The sequence below is a fragment of the Phalacrocorax aristotelis genome, chromosome 23, assembly GCF_949628215.1.
Source record: "Phalacrocorax aristotelis chromosome 23, bGulAri2.1, whole genome shotgun sequence".
Taxonomy (NCBI): Eukaryota; Metazoa; Chordata; class Aves; order Suliformes; family Phalacrocoracidae; genus Phalacrocorax; species Phalacrocorax aristotelis.
Window position 1 is genome coordinate 2,115,395 of NC_134298.1, and position 14,244 is coordinate 2,129,638.

Below are 14,244 nucleotides of genomic sequence, written 5' to 3' on the forward strand. Positions count from 1 at the left end.
CAGGCAGCCGGCAGTGTCTCAGTGCCCAAATAAGCCCTGGCATACCAGGATGGGGGTTGGGAGTGCCACGGACAGTCACCGGCCCAGGTAGGGATGCTCAGAGCTCTCTGCCCCAGAACTGGGCGTTCACAGGCAGCCAGACGGGGGAATCCCACAAGGACAAGGAGACAAGGGTAGTAGCAACAGGGTTTAGCAGGGGGAAACAGCTCAGAAACACTCTCCCCCCTCTAAGCAAAGCGGCAGGAGCTTCCCCCACCCCTTGCCTGCACCCTCGGCCACCGAGGAAGTGACCCAGAACACCCAGGCACAGCAAAGGGGGCAGGAGGCACCCACAGGGCCTCCATAATGGCAGGGGATGGGGGGTGAAGAGGGAAAGCCATGGCAGAGCCCAGCCCCAGGAGCAAAGGCCTTTTCCAGGCTGCTCAGACAGGAGCCACTACCCAACCCCAGCTCCCCCTGCGAGGGGGAGGCGAGAAGAAACAGCCGCACGTCTCCCCTCGCCCCTCTGGTTTGAAACGAAAGAATTTATTAAAAGAGTGTGTTATTTCTTAGCATCACCCATCTGTTAGCACTCGACACCCCGGCACGGATTAGAGAGGGGCTGAGAGGGAACAGCAATGATCCATCTGCTGCAAAAACACACAGGGCTGCACCGAGGGGGGTATACACGCTGGGGGATGCAGCCAGGACCCTGGGCAGGAGGGGCTGGGGGTGACTTCAGGGGTAGAAGGGCTTGAGGGGAGCATTGTGGGGCTACAGGAAGGGAGGGAGAGGGCTCCCAAAGAAAGGAAGAAGTTTGGCACCTGGGTTTGCACATTGGGAGGGATGGTGGATGGTGGAGCAATCAGCATAAGAGCTTCATTGGCTGGGGGGTGGGAGCAGGGGGCGCGCTACCAAGTGCCACGAGCCCTTTGGCGGTCCTCTTCCTGCCCTTCCTGGTGAGAGCGCTCGAAGGATGTTCTGAGGATGGAAAGAGGAGAGAAGCAGATGAGGCAGCTCCTGGGGAGAGGCAGCAAACCCAGATCCCCTCCTGACGGTCATCCAGGCACTGCCACCTCCCTCCTCCTTTCCGCCCCTCTCCAAGCACCTACTGCCCTTCCCCAAGGCTGTGGCTACAGCCAAGCAGCAGCAAACAGCATCTTCTACCAGCACCAAATGTCCCGATTCCAGGTATTTCCCCCCCTCAACTGGAATGGGGCTGGCACAGCACCAGTTTGCTGCCTGCCCCAAGGCAGGGGTCGCTCCTGCAGCTGCAGGGAGGGGTTCTCCAGGCACCTGGCTGGGCATGGAGGGGCACTGGGCTTACCTGGGATGCGGGAGGGCTGTGCAGGTCTTTGGCTGTTGCTCAGGACGTGGGTGCTGCAGCTCTGGAGCCCACTCAGGTAGGGGGAAGCAGTGCTGCAAAAGAGAAAGGGGCCATTTTAAACCCTGAGGCTCAGGGTGGAGGCCCCCCATCATCCCCAGATGTCACAGGTGGGGCAGAGCTGACACAGGCAGGGATGGGGGCTCGAGCCCCAGAGGGGAGCACAGGCAGGAGCTGCCAGCCCCTGCTGCCTGCACAGATTGCTCTGGGGCACGGCCTGCTGGCAGCTGTCTCACCTCTCCACTCGCCTCCTTTTCTGTGCACGTCCTTTGGAGATGGAGGGCTTGGGGATGGAGGAACCCTTCACGGCAAACACTGAGACTCTGGCTCTGCAGCCAAGGAAAGAGGGTTAGTGCCAGGGCTGGATACTGATCACCCACTCTCACAAGGCTGTGAAGCAACAGGGCCAACACCATCCACCTGCAGGGAACAGAAGTCACAGGAAACCTGCGCAGTCTTGTAGGGGAAAATGATTCCAACAGGGATAAACCCTCAGGAGATCCACACAGGTGGCAGCAGCTACCTGGGCAGCACCGCTCCGTAAGGTGGTTGGGCTGTTCCCCAGTACCCCAAATTCATGTGGCTCTCTAGAAGCCAGAGCCTCTTTGAAGCACCAGCAATAAAAAAAATAAAGCCCAAAAAACCCCACACTGCGCAATCCTGACCCTTGTTCCAACCTCTCTGGGAGGACAGGCAATGCCCTGCCTGCTTCCCACCCAGCGCCTGGGGCTCCAGAAGCTATCTGGAGGATGTTCCTCCATGTCCAAAGGGAAAAGGAGAGAAGAAATAGATTTTCTTGGAATGTTTTTTATATCTTTGCAAGCAATTCACACAGGAGCTCAGCCTGCTGGCTGCCCGTCCGGGGGCAGTGTCTTTCTGCCCCGTCTCCCCTCTTAGCAGAGCTGCAGTGATCCACAAAGGATTCACCGAGACAGCAAGACCGTGGAGGGAAGATCCCCCCAAACATGGATAAACCATCCAGGGCAGCACTTACTTGGGCACAAAGGGGCCAACCTGCTTGTTTAGGAGGTTCTGGACATTCTCGCAGACAGGGAACTCCGGCAGGCTGAAGGCAGCTGGCTTGGCCAGGCTGGGTGAACCGCTGTCCTCGCAGATCTCAAAAGTCACGTTCAGATCATGGATGGGCAGAGCAGGCAGGGTGCAGCAGTTTTGGGCAGCCGACACTGCCAGGGGCACGCGGCTTTTGGTGACCGTCCGCGGGCAGATTTTGGGGGTGCAACACGATGGCACCGGGGAGACAGGGGGTGGCTGGGATGCCTCTTCGAGACAGGGGCTGCCTGGGTTCTGTGTCACCCTGGGAGTCTCTGCTGCTTTCCCACCTCTGTGCTGGCATTTCATCTGTGCTTTGAGGCTGCAGGGAGTTCCTGATTGGGAAGCGCTGTCCATCTGAGACCTCCTCCTCTTTTTAGTCGGGCTGGGAACCATCGGCATGGGGCTGGAGAGCGAAGCAAGCTCCTCCAAGCATTGCAGGGCAGCGCGTGTCACAGGGGCACTGGGCACGGCAACAGACACCTCTGCTACAGGAGCAGAGAAGAAAGAGTCACCTCCCTGTCTGCAGTTGCCAGGCACTCCCAAACCCTGGGGCATCCCCCTCTGCCCCTGTCACAGCTCAGCAGAAGTCTGCCCAGCGAGCCCTACAGCAGCCGTTTGCTAGCATGTGTTTCCATCAAGCCGCATTAAACCCAGAAGAAAAGAACCAGCACAAATAATCCTGCGCCTTGACAGCCTAAAGGAACCGGAGCAGTCCTAAAGCAAGTGCCCTGTGGCAATGCCTGCTCTGTACCCAGAAAACAGGGTCTGCAGAGCCCACAGCTTCACTATTGGGTTCATGCGTTGGCACTGAGGATGAGGAGGGAGAGCTCAGCCCTGGTCAGACGCAGGCTGCCAGTTGGGAGGCTGCAGCCGGGCTGACTTGGGCAAATATACCATGGAGGAGTAAACAAGACAAGAAAAAATTAGGATCAGAACTGCTGCTTTGGTCTCCTGGAGCAGAAATATCACTCACGTTTAAGCTGACTTGCACACACACGCTGAGCTCCCTGGAGACAAGGGCTGCTCACAGCTCCTGCCGTGCCCCAGGCTGCCAGCAATGCTGGCTACCCTGAATCGCTCTACAAAGTGGGGCTGGAGCCGCTCTCAGCATGCCCTGCTCACCACCACATCAAGAAAAACTCATCTCTCTGCCCTGTGCCCACAGCCGGGAGCTGCCCCCACCCCAGCTCCTCCAGCACACACCAATACAAAGGAGAGGCGACAGCACTGACTGTCCCAAATCCTCACCGTCACAGCCCTGTTGCATCTTCTGGGCTGCGGTGGCCCCACTGGCCTCTGCAGGTCTGGTTGGAGGCATGGCTTGCTCCCGGCTTCCACCAGCCTCCTGATGGACCAGACGCTCCATTTCCTCAAATTCAGAGACTATGTCAGGAGTTAGGAGGTTGGCAGCCTTCAGGAGGGAATACTGCTTTCGGGCAACGCTCAGGATAGTGGCTATGAGCCTGGGACAGAGAGACAGACCCAAAACCCAGTTAGCAGGTGAGCTTGAGCCAGTGCCACCAGTACCAGAGGCTCAGCACCACCAGCATCACCTCTGAGACACCTCCTCAGGTGGGGCAGAGCCTGTTAGCAGAGTTCTGGGGGAAGAGGGGCAAACTTGGAAGCTGTGAGGTACCCAGGCTGTAAGCCTCTTACTGAAGAGCCTGAGCTGTGTTCACCTGTTGGTTACAAGGGACCAAACGGCATCCACAGACTTTTTGCTGGGTCTCAGACACTCGTTAGCTCAGCTAGAGGCAGACAGAGATCCAGGCACACATCAAGGCCAGCCTCCCTCAAGAGACCTTTCTAAAGAGGTTCATTCTGCCAAGATGCTTGGGGCAGAGACATCAGCAGATGGTGCCACGGGACCCCTGCCAGGGCAGGACCTGGGGGAGCTGAAGCAGGAGGAAAGACTTTGCTGAGGTAATTTCAGGACTTAAGGCTCACACAGTTGCTGCTGTGCCTGGAAACCTTTATTACCGGCATTTCCAGGAGAGATTATACCATGGGATTAGATCTCCAGGACCCAAATCCCTTATTTTACAGGGTAGGCAGTCATCTGCAAGCAAAGACCTGGTCTCACATCCATCTAGACCATCCCTAGGATGGCTACATGCAACACAGGAGGGCAGGCAACCCATCTTCCGCGGGCAAACAAGAGGAAGTGGCACATGGGGATGGCACGAGGACACTCACCTCTGTCTCTGGCTGCTGGGTAACCCCTGCAGAAGGCAGCTTAGTTTCTTCGGTGTCAGCTGGGCATCTGTCTGCTGGGTTGCTCTGGGGCTGCTGGGAGGCATTTCCTCTGGAGCCTGGAGCAATCACCCAAAAGACCAGGATTAGACCATATTTGAGCTGAGTTTGGTCCCCAAAATCCCCCTTAGCTGGGAAGTTAACGGGTTTCGTTAGCAATCCACAGCCTAGCACATGCTGAGCCAGGACCCCATGGACGGGCTGAGCTCCTGCCCTCTCCCAGCATGCCCAGTGGACCCCACAAGGGTATTTGAGCCCCCCAGCCTCGTCTGGGCCCTGCTTGTCACGCCAAGCCCTCCTGCACTGCCCACCCCTTCTCTCACCTGGTCGTCCTCCAATTCCAGCTGCAGCTCAGCAGGCCATCCAACTTCCAGCTCCTGCTGCTCTCCATCACTCTCCCTTTGATCATCCAGGGCCAAGCATGTCTTCGGGACAGCTTCCTCCAATCTACAGAAGCCAGAGATGAAGCCACTGAGCCAGGGAACCTCTGGTGAATCTATCATTTTGCATAAGAAGTTTTGGGACAGATCAAACAGAGGATTTGGCCTTTGCAACCCAGCTTCCCTCGGTGCTTGCGTGCTGTGGTGCATCAGGCTCGTAACTACACCCAACCACAGTCAAGATGATGGTGCGCACCAGCAGAGAAGCGTATCTGCTTTGTCAGACACCTAGACTCTGACCAGCCCTAAAACCCTGCAGACTCCTTGACATGGGGGACACCAGGAGGTCACACCAAGCTCCTCCTCCCCACCAGCCTCACCTGGGCAGCCCCCCTGGGCTCAAGCTGAAGGGACCCAGCAGCGCCAGCGCCTGGTTCCCTGCCTCCCGGGCGGCGCTCTCATAGGCACGAAGCTTTGCCCGCAGAGCTGCCACCTGCGAGGAAGGATCATGTTGCTCGGATGGTTTCATGACCCCTGGGAGCTCAGAGGTCTGCATCCAAAGCAAATCACAGCTGAAGACAGAGCCTCCCCACCAGCACCTCACCTCTGCTTTCAGCTGCTCACAGATCGCAGGGTATTTACTAATGTGGCAGTCAAAGCTCAGCACGTTACTCTTCAGCTGCAGAAACAGGGACGAGGAAGAGGTTAAAGAAGCACTGGAGCAGCACAGACTGCTCTCCCAACACTGGAGCGGTGCAGCTACTCAGCCTCCACCAGGCTCCAGGGTCCCCAGGGAGCCCCAGGATGGCTGCAGTGGACGTGATCAGTGCTCAGGGGCCTGCTGTCCCAGACATGAGCCTTTTTGGACACTGGGCTGAGGAGCTTTAGCAGAAGCCTGGGCACACAGCACCTGTAGGATCTTCAGCTGCTTTCTGCCCAGAGTGGCACCCCAAGAGCTGGAAAACTCAAGCTGGAAAAGGGAGGCACCCACTAATCTACCACACCATCCACCAGGCTCCTTCCTACATCCCCAGCAGCTCCCAAACACATGACAGGTCACCGCTGCAACGCGAGGTCCTCACCGACAGCTTGATCTCCTTGGCCCGGCTGGCGTACTTCAGCGTGTTGTAGGTGTCCTCGTAGGCCAGCACAGAGGGACTCACAGCAGCGATCATGACGGTGCGGCAGTTGCCGCCAATGGAGTCCTTCAGCAAGCGTGTGAGCTTGCTGTCCCGGTATGGGATGTGGGTTTTCTTGCTCTGTACCAAGAGATCAAGGGTATGCTCAGCTTTTGGCCCTCAGGCACTCAGCTCTGAACCCTGTGTTGCAAGGGGACAGCCACGCTCATCCCACGGCACCTCTCAGAGCCCAGCCCAGGCTGCCGTCCTCACAGCACCAGCAACACTACCACTTGATGACACCCCTCCCATTCACCCCACCCAGAGAGCCAGAGCCCAGCAGGGCCACGCAAACAGCGCTACCTTCGCATCAGCCAGCGCGTTGATGACATTGATGAGGGCCAGCAGCGAGCGGTTGATGTTGGCACCTTCCCGGAGCCGCTCTCCCTTGGTGTTGGTGACTGAAGCTCGCTCCGAGCCTGCCAGGTCGATCAGGCTCATCTTGGCCACTTGCAGATCCCAAGTGAGGCTGCCAGTGCGATCCTGCTGCTTCACGTAGATCTGAAGGGACAGAGATCGGTGAGGCTGCAGCTCAACAAGGCACACAGCATTGTTGGTTGGAGCCAGCATCACCAGTTTCAATGTTTATCAAAGGACGGCAAAGAGGATCACACAGGCCATGAGATGGAGCAGGGGGAAAAGAGGAGCCCAGCACATTGAGAAGATAAGCCAAAAGCTGGGCAATGACATGAGTAGCAAAGCCATGGAAGGGATCTTGCCAGAAGTGACAGAGCTACGGAAAATAATCAGCATCTCCTATGCTTGGTGAGCGAGCAGGGTACAGCTGGTCAGGTCCCCAAAGGGCAACACGCCGACCCAGAGCCCCGGCATGACCAGGGAAGCGCTTGCACATGGCGGCAGCCCCAGCCCCAACTCTGACACTGGATTCTGCCAGCAAAATCAGACACCAGTGGGGGCTGCAAGCCCCCAGGCACAATCTAGTAGTGCCCCCAAGGACTTTTGGCACCAAGCTCACTTCCTGGCTGGTGCGGGCAAGGAGGGACACAGCCCCCAAGACTCACCTGGCAGCGTCACTCTGTAAATTCCCCTTCTGCATCCCTAAAGATCTCCCAGGAGAAGCAAACGCTTCCCCTACCACCCTTTAACACCCTTGGCCTCCTAGAAGGAACTCCTGCATGGACTGGAGGTGCCATGCTGATGCTCAAGGCTGGTAACTGGTCCTGCATCCTCACCAGACTGCGATTTGTCTGCCGGGAGACAGAGCCAGCAGCAGGAAGGGCAGATTTCCAGCACAGCTAATGGACTTGCAGCAGGCAGGAATCCAGCACCCACTGACAAGCCCAGCTGGGAAGCTGGCTGGGAAAGCATCCAGACACCTGGACTTCCCCCCTGCAAGCAGCAACAGGCAAAGCACCAGGTTCAGAGGGAAATTGAAGTCAGAGCCCCCTGTCTCCCCACACAGCTATGACAGCCCTGCTAATTTGAGGAAGGGCCTGGCTGGAATTGAAATCACCTGGCAGGTTTGCCTAGGAGAGCACTGAGAAATCAGGGGCACAAATTTACAGACCCCCCAGGGGAGCATAATTCCTGGCTCAGTGCTGAGGGGGACACGACAGAGGAGGCAGCCTGCCTGTGGCACAAGAAGCCAGCAATAACCATCCCCTTTGTCCTGGGTCAGGTTTCAGTTACGGCTCCCACACGCTAAATCGACAAGAGTCAAAAGCACAAAGTGAAATTTCAGCCCTTGGGAGATGTAACACCAAGCTGGGAGCACAGGGCCATCCAGGAGACATGGCCACCAGCATGACCAGTACATGCTGTCCCACTGCAGCACAGGCTAGTGGCCTCCCCAGTCCCGTACCTCTCTTTTCAGAGCCACTACCCTCCTGATTGTCCCTGGGGCACACCAGGAGCAGCAGCAGGAATGCCACCATGCTGGTCCTGGCACGGGTCCCTCCCTAGCCCCCTTTTCAGCATAGATCCTGAACGACACCGCAACCACCAGCCCTCACCTGGAAGATGGCATGTGAGCGGGAGGAGGTGGCGTTGGCATCAGTGGGATGCTGCGTCCGGTTTTTGTTGCCGTTGGCCAACATCTCCAGGAGCTCCTCTGCTGACACAGGCTGGGAAAGAATGGGCAGAGGGGACATATCAGGGCACCCCATACACAGGCAATGAGACAGCCTGACACCAGCAGCTATGGCGACTCAGGCTGAGAGTTCCCACAGCTTTGCGGGGCTTGTTCCAGCTTGGGGTCACATTTGCTACCAACCAGGAGCCCCACAGACAGCACCCCCATGTCTTCACATGCACCCATGCTCCCAGGACACACATCGCTTTCAGAACTGGTGTAGGCCCAGCGTTGCCCAGACCTTGTGCCCATTTATATACCCACCTGGTGGAAGGAGAGACCCTGAACCACGACTCCTTTCTCAGGATCCTCCCGGATGGCCAGAGGGCCCTTGGGCTCCAGAAGGTCATGAATCTGTTCATTGTACACCTGGAGCAGGGAACTCGATGTAAGGCTGAGGTTTGGTTCCCCAGCGTCAAGCAGGAAGAGGAGCTTTGTACCCCAGGATCACACTCAATCTGGTGTCACCCCCAACACCGCCTCTGGGACCTTGTTATGCTGAGCGGCTGACGGTGCTTTAAATGCAGAGGCCAGCTCCGGAGGGGTTTACGGGCTAGTCACTGCACCACCGCTTCTCCGGAGCCCTCATTGCTATGAGAAAAATTCCCATCCATGTCAGGGAAAATTCCCTGGCTCCAGATGGGAGAAACCAGCAGCACCAGTTCACCAAACTGGGTGGGTGAGCCTGCTTCCAGTCAGGCTCCAGGGCTGCCCTGACACCAGGCACAGCTGGCAGCACACCAGGTACCCCAAGTGTGGCATTACAGGGTCTGGATCAACCCCAAATCTTAGTGAGGGTGACCCAAGGCCAGAGGGGACATGGCTCAGCCCCAGCATACCTCCTGGTAGGAGACTAGGACCTCACAGCTCTTCTTCTCCTTTCTAGCCTCAATCCTCTTGTACAGCTCCACCATGGTGAGGTACATAATGCCAGGGCTTTTCTCTGAGCCCAGCATGGTGTAGGTTTTCCCTGCTCCAGTCGCGCCATAGGCAAACACTGGTAGGAGAAAGGGTGGATGGTTGAAATGATCATTAATTAATGGAAGCAGTGTAACGTCCACTCCTTGCAGAGAAGAGAGCTTCCCGCAGCAACCCCTGCAGCGGGGGTTGCTTGCAGGCTTCATGGAGACAAGGCGAAGCTAATTACCCCCCATGCTGGCCTTTAGTGCAATATTTTTTCTCCTCGTTTCAGCCTCTCTAATTTAGCAGACATTCAGAACGAATCCCCAGACCATCACCCCCTTGGAGGCCATGCTCAAGTCACCCCAAATCTTCCCTTTAACAAGCCAAGCAGCCCCATTCCCCCGCCTCTTACCAGAAGGTGTTTCTTCTTCCAGACCTTGTAATTCATCTCATTTTTCCCTCCCATCTTTCAACACCTTCTTTAAGCATCACCATCAGAGCAGGACACACTAATCTAGAGAGCCTCAGCCCTTCTCCCCATTAGCAGCACTCGGTGCTTCGTGACTCTCTCTTATGAGGATCCTGGAGTTATTTTATGCTGATAGAGACAGGAGATGTGCCTGCCAGGTGGGCACGGTGACAGAGGCAGTCTTCAGCAGCTCGCAGAGCATGCTGGAGAGCCAGGAATAGCATCCTCCGGTCCCACTGCCCGGCCCATCGCATGATTAGACAGGAGAGCGGTCGTCTCCTGCTCAGTGCCTGCCTCGCAGAAGTGATGTGCTCGTTAGGCTGCTTGTCTGCTGACAGCCTGCGAATGGCACGAGGGTCTGCAGCGTTGGGCGAGGAGCTTTCCAGACCCAGCTTTACAGTGCTGCCAGCCTGGGAGAAGCTTGCAAGAGGCACAGCAGCCCCCAAAGCACCCCAAGACATGTCTGCTTCATCCCAGATCTCACTCCAAAACTCAGCATCCTCCCAAAGCTCTGCCCATCACAGCAATTTGGGCTAGGAAGGGATGGTGCAACCAAGGTGCTTTTCATGCCATGGATGCACCTGATTTCTTCCCATTCTTCCTGCCCCAGGAGAACAGAGAACAAGCAATTCTTATCCCTCAAAATGCCTGGAAAACCCCTGCCCAGCCTCATTTTCTACCATAATGCCCACCTCTGTCCTCTACATCACATCTAAAGCGCGAGCACCATTGTAGCCCCTGTTATCATGAAACCACAGAACAGGCTGGGAGGGATCTGGAGAGACCATCTGGTCCAAGCTTTTCTGGGAAAGGGAGCCCAGATGAGATTATTTTGCACGCTGTCCAGTGGTGTCTTGAACACCTCCAGCCATGGGGACTCCGCTATGTCCATGGGGAGGTTGTTCCAGTGTTTGTTCTCACCGTAAAAAATCTGTCTTATATTGAGATGAAAACTCTCCTGGTGCAATGTGTACCTGTTGCGCCTTATCTCCAGGTGACCAGAAAGCCTTCATCTTCTCTGTAGCTGCCCTTTAAGTACTCAAAAACTGATGATGTTCCCCCAAGTCTTCTCCAGGGAAGAGAGACCCAACTCCTTCAGCCTTTCCTCCTAGGGCAGGCTCTCCAGCCCTCAGATAATCTCCATGGCCTTTCTTTGGAAAGTCTCCACTCTGTTCACATCCTTCTTGACTAAAAGGACCTGAGCTGGACACAGCATGGGTGGGATGACCACGTCTCTGAGCTAGAAACAGCCCTGTGGATGCAGCCCCAGATCCAACTTGCATTCACTGCCACCACGGCACACTGCTGACTCCCATTTAGCTCGTTGTCCACCAGGACCCCTAGGTCCTTCCCAGCAAGGCTGCTCCCCGACCACACAGACCCCAGGCTGTACTAGGCTCCTGGGTTATTCCATCCCAGGTGCAGGACTTCATAATCATCTGGTTAAACTTCATACTGTTCTTGCTCACCTGATCTTCCAGCCTGGCCAGGTCTCTCACCACCTGCTCTGCAAACCCTCTCCCACAAGACAGGATGAGACCCCACCTGGTCCAGCCCTGGGGACCCCAGTACAAGAAGGACACAGACCTGTCAGAGCAGGGCCAGAAAATGATCCAAGGGCTGAAACAGCTCTGGTGTGGAGGAAGGCTGAGGGAGTAGGGGCTGTTCAGCCTGGACAAGAGAAGGCTCCAGGGAGACCTCATTACAGCCTTTCAATATTAAAGGGGGTTTACAAGAAAGACAAAGGGACACTTTTTACCAGGGCCTGTAGTGACAGGACAAGGGGCAATGGTTTTAAACTGAGCAGGCAGGTTTAGATTGGACATAAGGAAGAAACTCTTCACTGTGAGAGTAGTGAAGCACTGGACCAGGCTGCCCAGAGGAGTTGTGGGTGCCCCATCCCTGTAAGTGTTCAAGGCCATGTTGGACAGGGCTTTGAGCAACCTGATCTGGTGAGAGATGTCCTGCCCATGGCAGGGGGTTGGACTGGATGATCTTTCAAGGTCTCTTCCAACCCAAACAATTCTGTGATTCTACAAGGGCACTTCATGTTTTGCTTCCCCTCATTTACCTGCTGAGATTAGTTGACATTTCCATGTCAAGAACTTCCCCATCCTGACCACTCTTGCAACTGCCCCAGCTTGGTGCCACCAACAAGTTTCAGGCTATTCGTTCCTGTGTTGCTGTTGTCTCCCCTCTCTCCCCAATTACTTGAGGGCTTCCAAAATAAATCCACAGCTCTGCCAAGCCCACCCAGCCCAGGAGCAGATCGGGCAGGAGCTCTTGCAAGGATTGAAGGGGTTTGCCAGGTCTTACCTGAGCAGTTGTAGCCATTGAGGACACTGTCCAACATGTCACGGGTGGTGTACTGGAACACTTCCTCCTGCGTGGCCCCCTCCCCGAAAACCCGGTCAAAGACAAATTTCAGGTCTTTGCCCTGGTGCTTGGGCCCACGGGTGGGCAGCACGCTGCCGGGGGGGCCACTGGCCTCCTCAGGGTCAAAGACAAGGATGTTCTGGCCGATGACATGCAGGATGGGGTGCACGGCCCGCTCTCGCTCGCAGGGGGCAGGGGGCCGCACGCGCACCATGACGGCCACAGTGCCCTCCTCGGACGAGGAGCTCAGCGCCATGGTGAGGCATGGAGCTGAGGGGGGGGGCACGGTGCTAGCTGGAGGACGTGGCTCTGGGCTCGAACATACTGGTGGCCTCACATGCTCTGAGGGGAGGAACAGGTCAGCCAGGGGGTGAAGCAGTAGAATGGGAGCCCAAGGCTGGGTAAGGCCTCCCACCCCCTCCCTAACCCCCACAGGTGCCCCTATTGCTGCCCTTACAATACCCCACGCCCTACATCCCCCTTCCGACCCCTCCCAACGACCCCACATCCCCCTTCGGGCTCCCACAGTCCCCTTCCATAGCCCTGCTACCCCCTCTTCAGGTCCCTATAGACCCTCTCACGCCTCTCCCCCACTCCTCCGAGCTCCTATAGACCCGCCACAGCCCCGATCCTCCCCAAGTCCCTATAGCCCGCCCAGGGCCCTTCCGCCCAGGGCCCTTCCGCCCAGGGCCCTTCCACCCAAGCCGGGCCCCCCCCAAGCCGGGCCCCCCCCAAGCCGGGCCCCCCCAGCGCCCCGACGCTCCCAACACCGCTCACCCGCCACTTCCGCCGCTCCGCTTTCAAACGTCCCGGCAGGCCCCGCCCTCCTTTCTGATTGGCCGCTCTTCAAACCTCCCCCCTCATTGGCTGCCCCGCCCCACGCGCCCCACCCGTCCGGCGCGGTGCCTCACGGGAGTCGTAGTCCCGCCGTGCCCCGGGCTGGCCGCCATCTTTGCCCCATCCCCGCCGTGGCCAACGGGCCGGGGCGGCCCCCTGAGGGCGGGGGGGACCGGCGGCACAAGCGCTGTCCAGCGGAGAGAGCCCGGAGAAGGGCCCGAGGGAGCTAGGGGGCCCAGGGTCCCCCCTGGTGCCAGCCAGCGTGGGTGGCTGTGGCCACGCCAGGCCTTCGTGGCGGCTTTTTCCTCACAGCTGGGAGCTGACAGCCCCGGCCCGAACGAGCCCCTGCTGCCCGGCCGCCACCTTGTCCCCAATAATCAGGGCTGAGGAACGAGCACCAGGGACCTGCCGGGGCCTGGCAGGGGTAATCATCCCTGCACCCTGTCCCCAAGGCTGCCCACGTGTCCCCAATGGCTCCCGCTCTCTGACCCCGCCGCAGCCGCTCAGGAGGCAGCCGGTGGCCCTGGGCACCGCTGTCACCTCTAATTGGGCCATGTCCTGCCTGCGCCGAGGCGGCGGTGACGGGTGTGTGTGCCGGAGGGTCCCCACGCTCTGTGTGGTCTGACCGTGTGTCTCCTCCCTTGCAGTGGGGACACCATGTTGCTGAGGGGCCACCCTCCATGGGGACACCTGGGCTCTGGGGACAGGGACACGGCGGGGGTGGCACCCCCAGCATCCCCACTGCAGGTGGCAGAGGGGACATCAGCGCTTGGGGACAGGGGAGCCGCCACCGGCACTCCCAGCTGGGCCGACTCAGGAAGCCAAGCGGGGTCGGAGGGGGGTGGCAGGAGGACCCTGTCCCCAGCGTGGGGGACACCGGCTCTGCCCTGCGCAGGGACACAGACAGCAGACGGGGAGAGGTCACAGCTCTGTTTTACCATGGAGTTGCCCCGGGGTCGGGCAGCAAGGGCTGTTCCCCCCCGCAGCTGCGCAGCCCCCCAGCACAGGGCCAGCCGGGGGTGGGGGGGCACCCATACCGACATCTGCGCATCCTGTACATATATACATGCCAGCGGGGACCCCCCAGCCCCTGGCATCGCCCCAGGTGTGGGGAGGCAGTGGGGCGCCGTGGAGCCAATCGGGGTACACAGCCAGGGAATGGGGGTGCAGTGGGGCAGCACAGGGGGAGCCTCCAGCCTCCTGCCAGCCCCCCGGCCCCTGCGTCCCCCCAGCCCCTAATTACCAGCTGTGGGGTGAGCTAACGGGAAAGGTGGGCTTTGGGCACCACAGGTGGCCTGGATCACCGGGGATGGCGGGGGAGGGAGATACCATGGGGCTGG

At 58.3% G+C, this 14,244-nt stretch overlaps 1 protein-coding gene across 7 annotated transcripts; it reads right to left on the minus strand.

Annotated features, from left to right (window-relative positions):
- Positions 1-504: 504 nt before the first annotated feature.
- On the minus strand, positions 505-12,899 carry KIF18B (kinesin family member 18B). 7 transcript variants are annotated; one of them, XM_075116734.1, is made up of 16 exons: positions 12,845-12,899; positions 12,008-12,409; positions 9,159-9,316; positions 8,584-8,688; positions 8,201-8,311; positions 6,531-6,728; positions 6,132-6,308; positions 5,654-5,728; positions 5,430-5,542; positions 4,993-5,116; positions 4,613-4,728; positions 3,665-3,879; positions 2,358-2,901; positions 1,600-1,692; positions 1,307-1,398; positions 505-960 (listed from the first exon to the last, which is right to left on the minus strand). In XM_075116734.1, the coding sequence occupies exons 2-16, from the start codon at positions 12,321-12,323 to the stop codon at positions 845-847; spliced, it is 2,553 nt and encodes an 850-aa protein (XP_074972835.1). In that variant the 5' UTR covers positions 12,324-12,409; positions 12,845-12,899; the 3' UTR covers positions 505-844. The 7 variants fall into 7 exon arrangements, with proteins under 7 accessions (XP_074972835.1, XP_074972837.1, XP_074972832.1 ...); XM_075116736.1 differs by lacking the exon at positions 12,845-12,899 and having other exon boundaries at positions 2,358-2,898; positions 12,008-12,406; XM_075116731.1 differs by lacking the exon at positions 12,845-12,899 and having other exon boundaries at positions 4,981-5,116; positions 12,008-12,406.
- Positions 12,900-14,244: the final 1,345 nt, after the last annotated feature.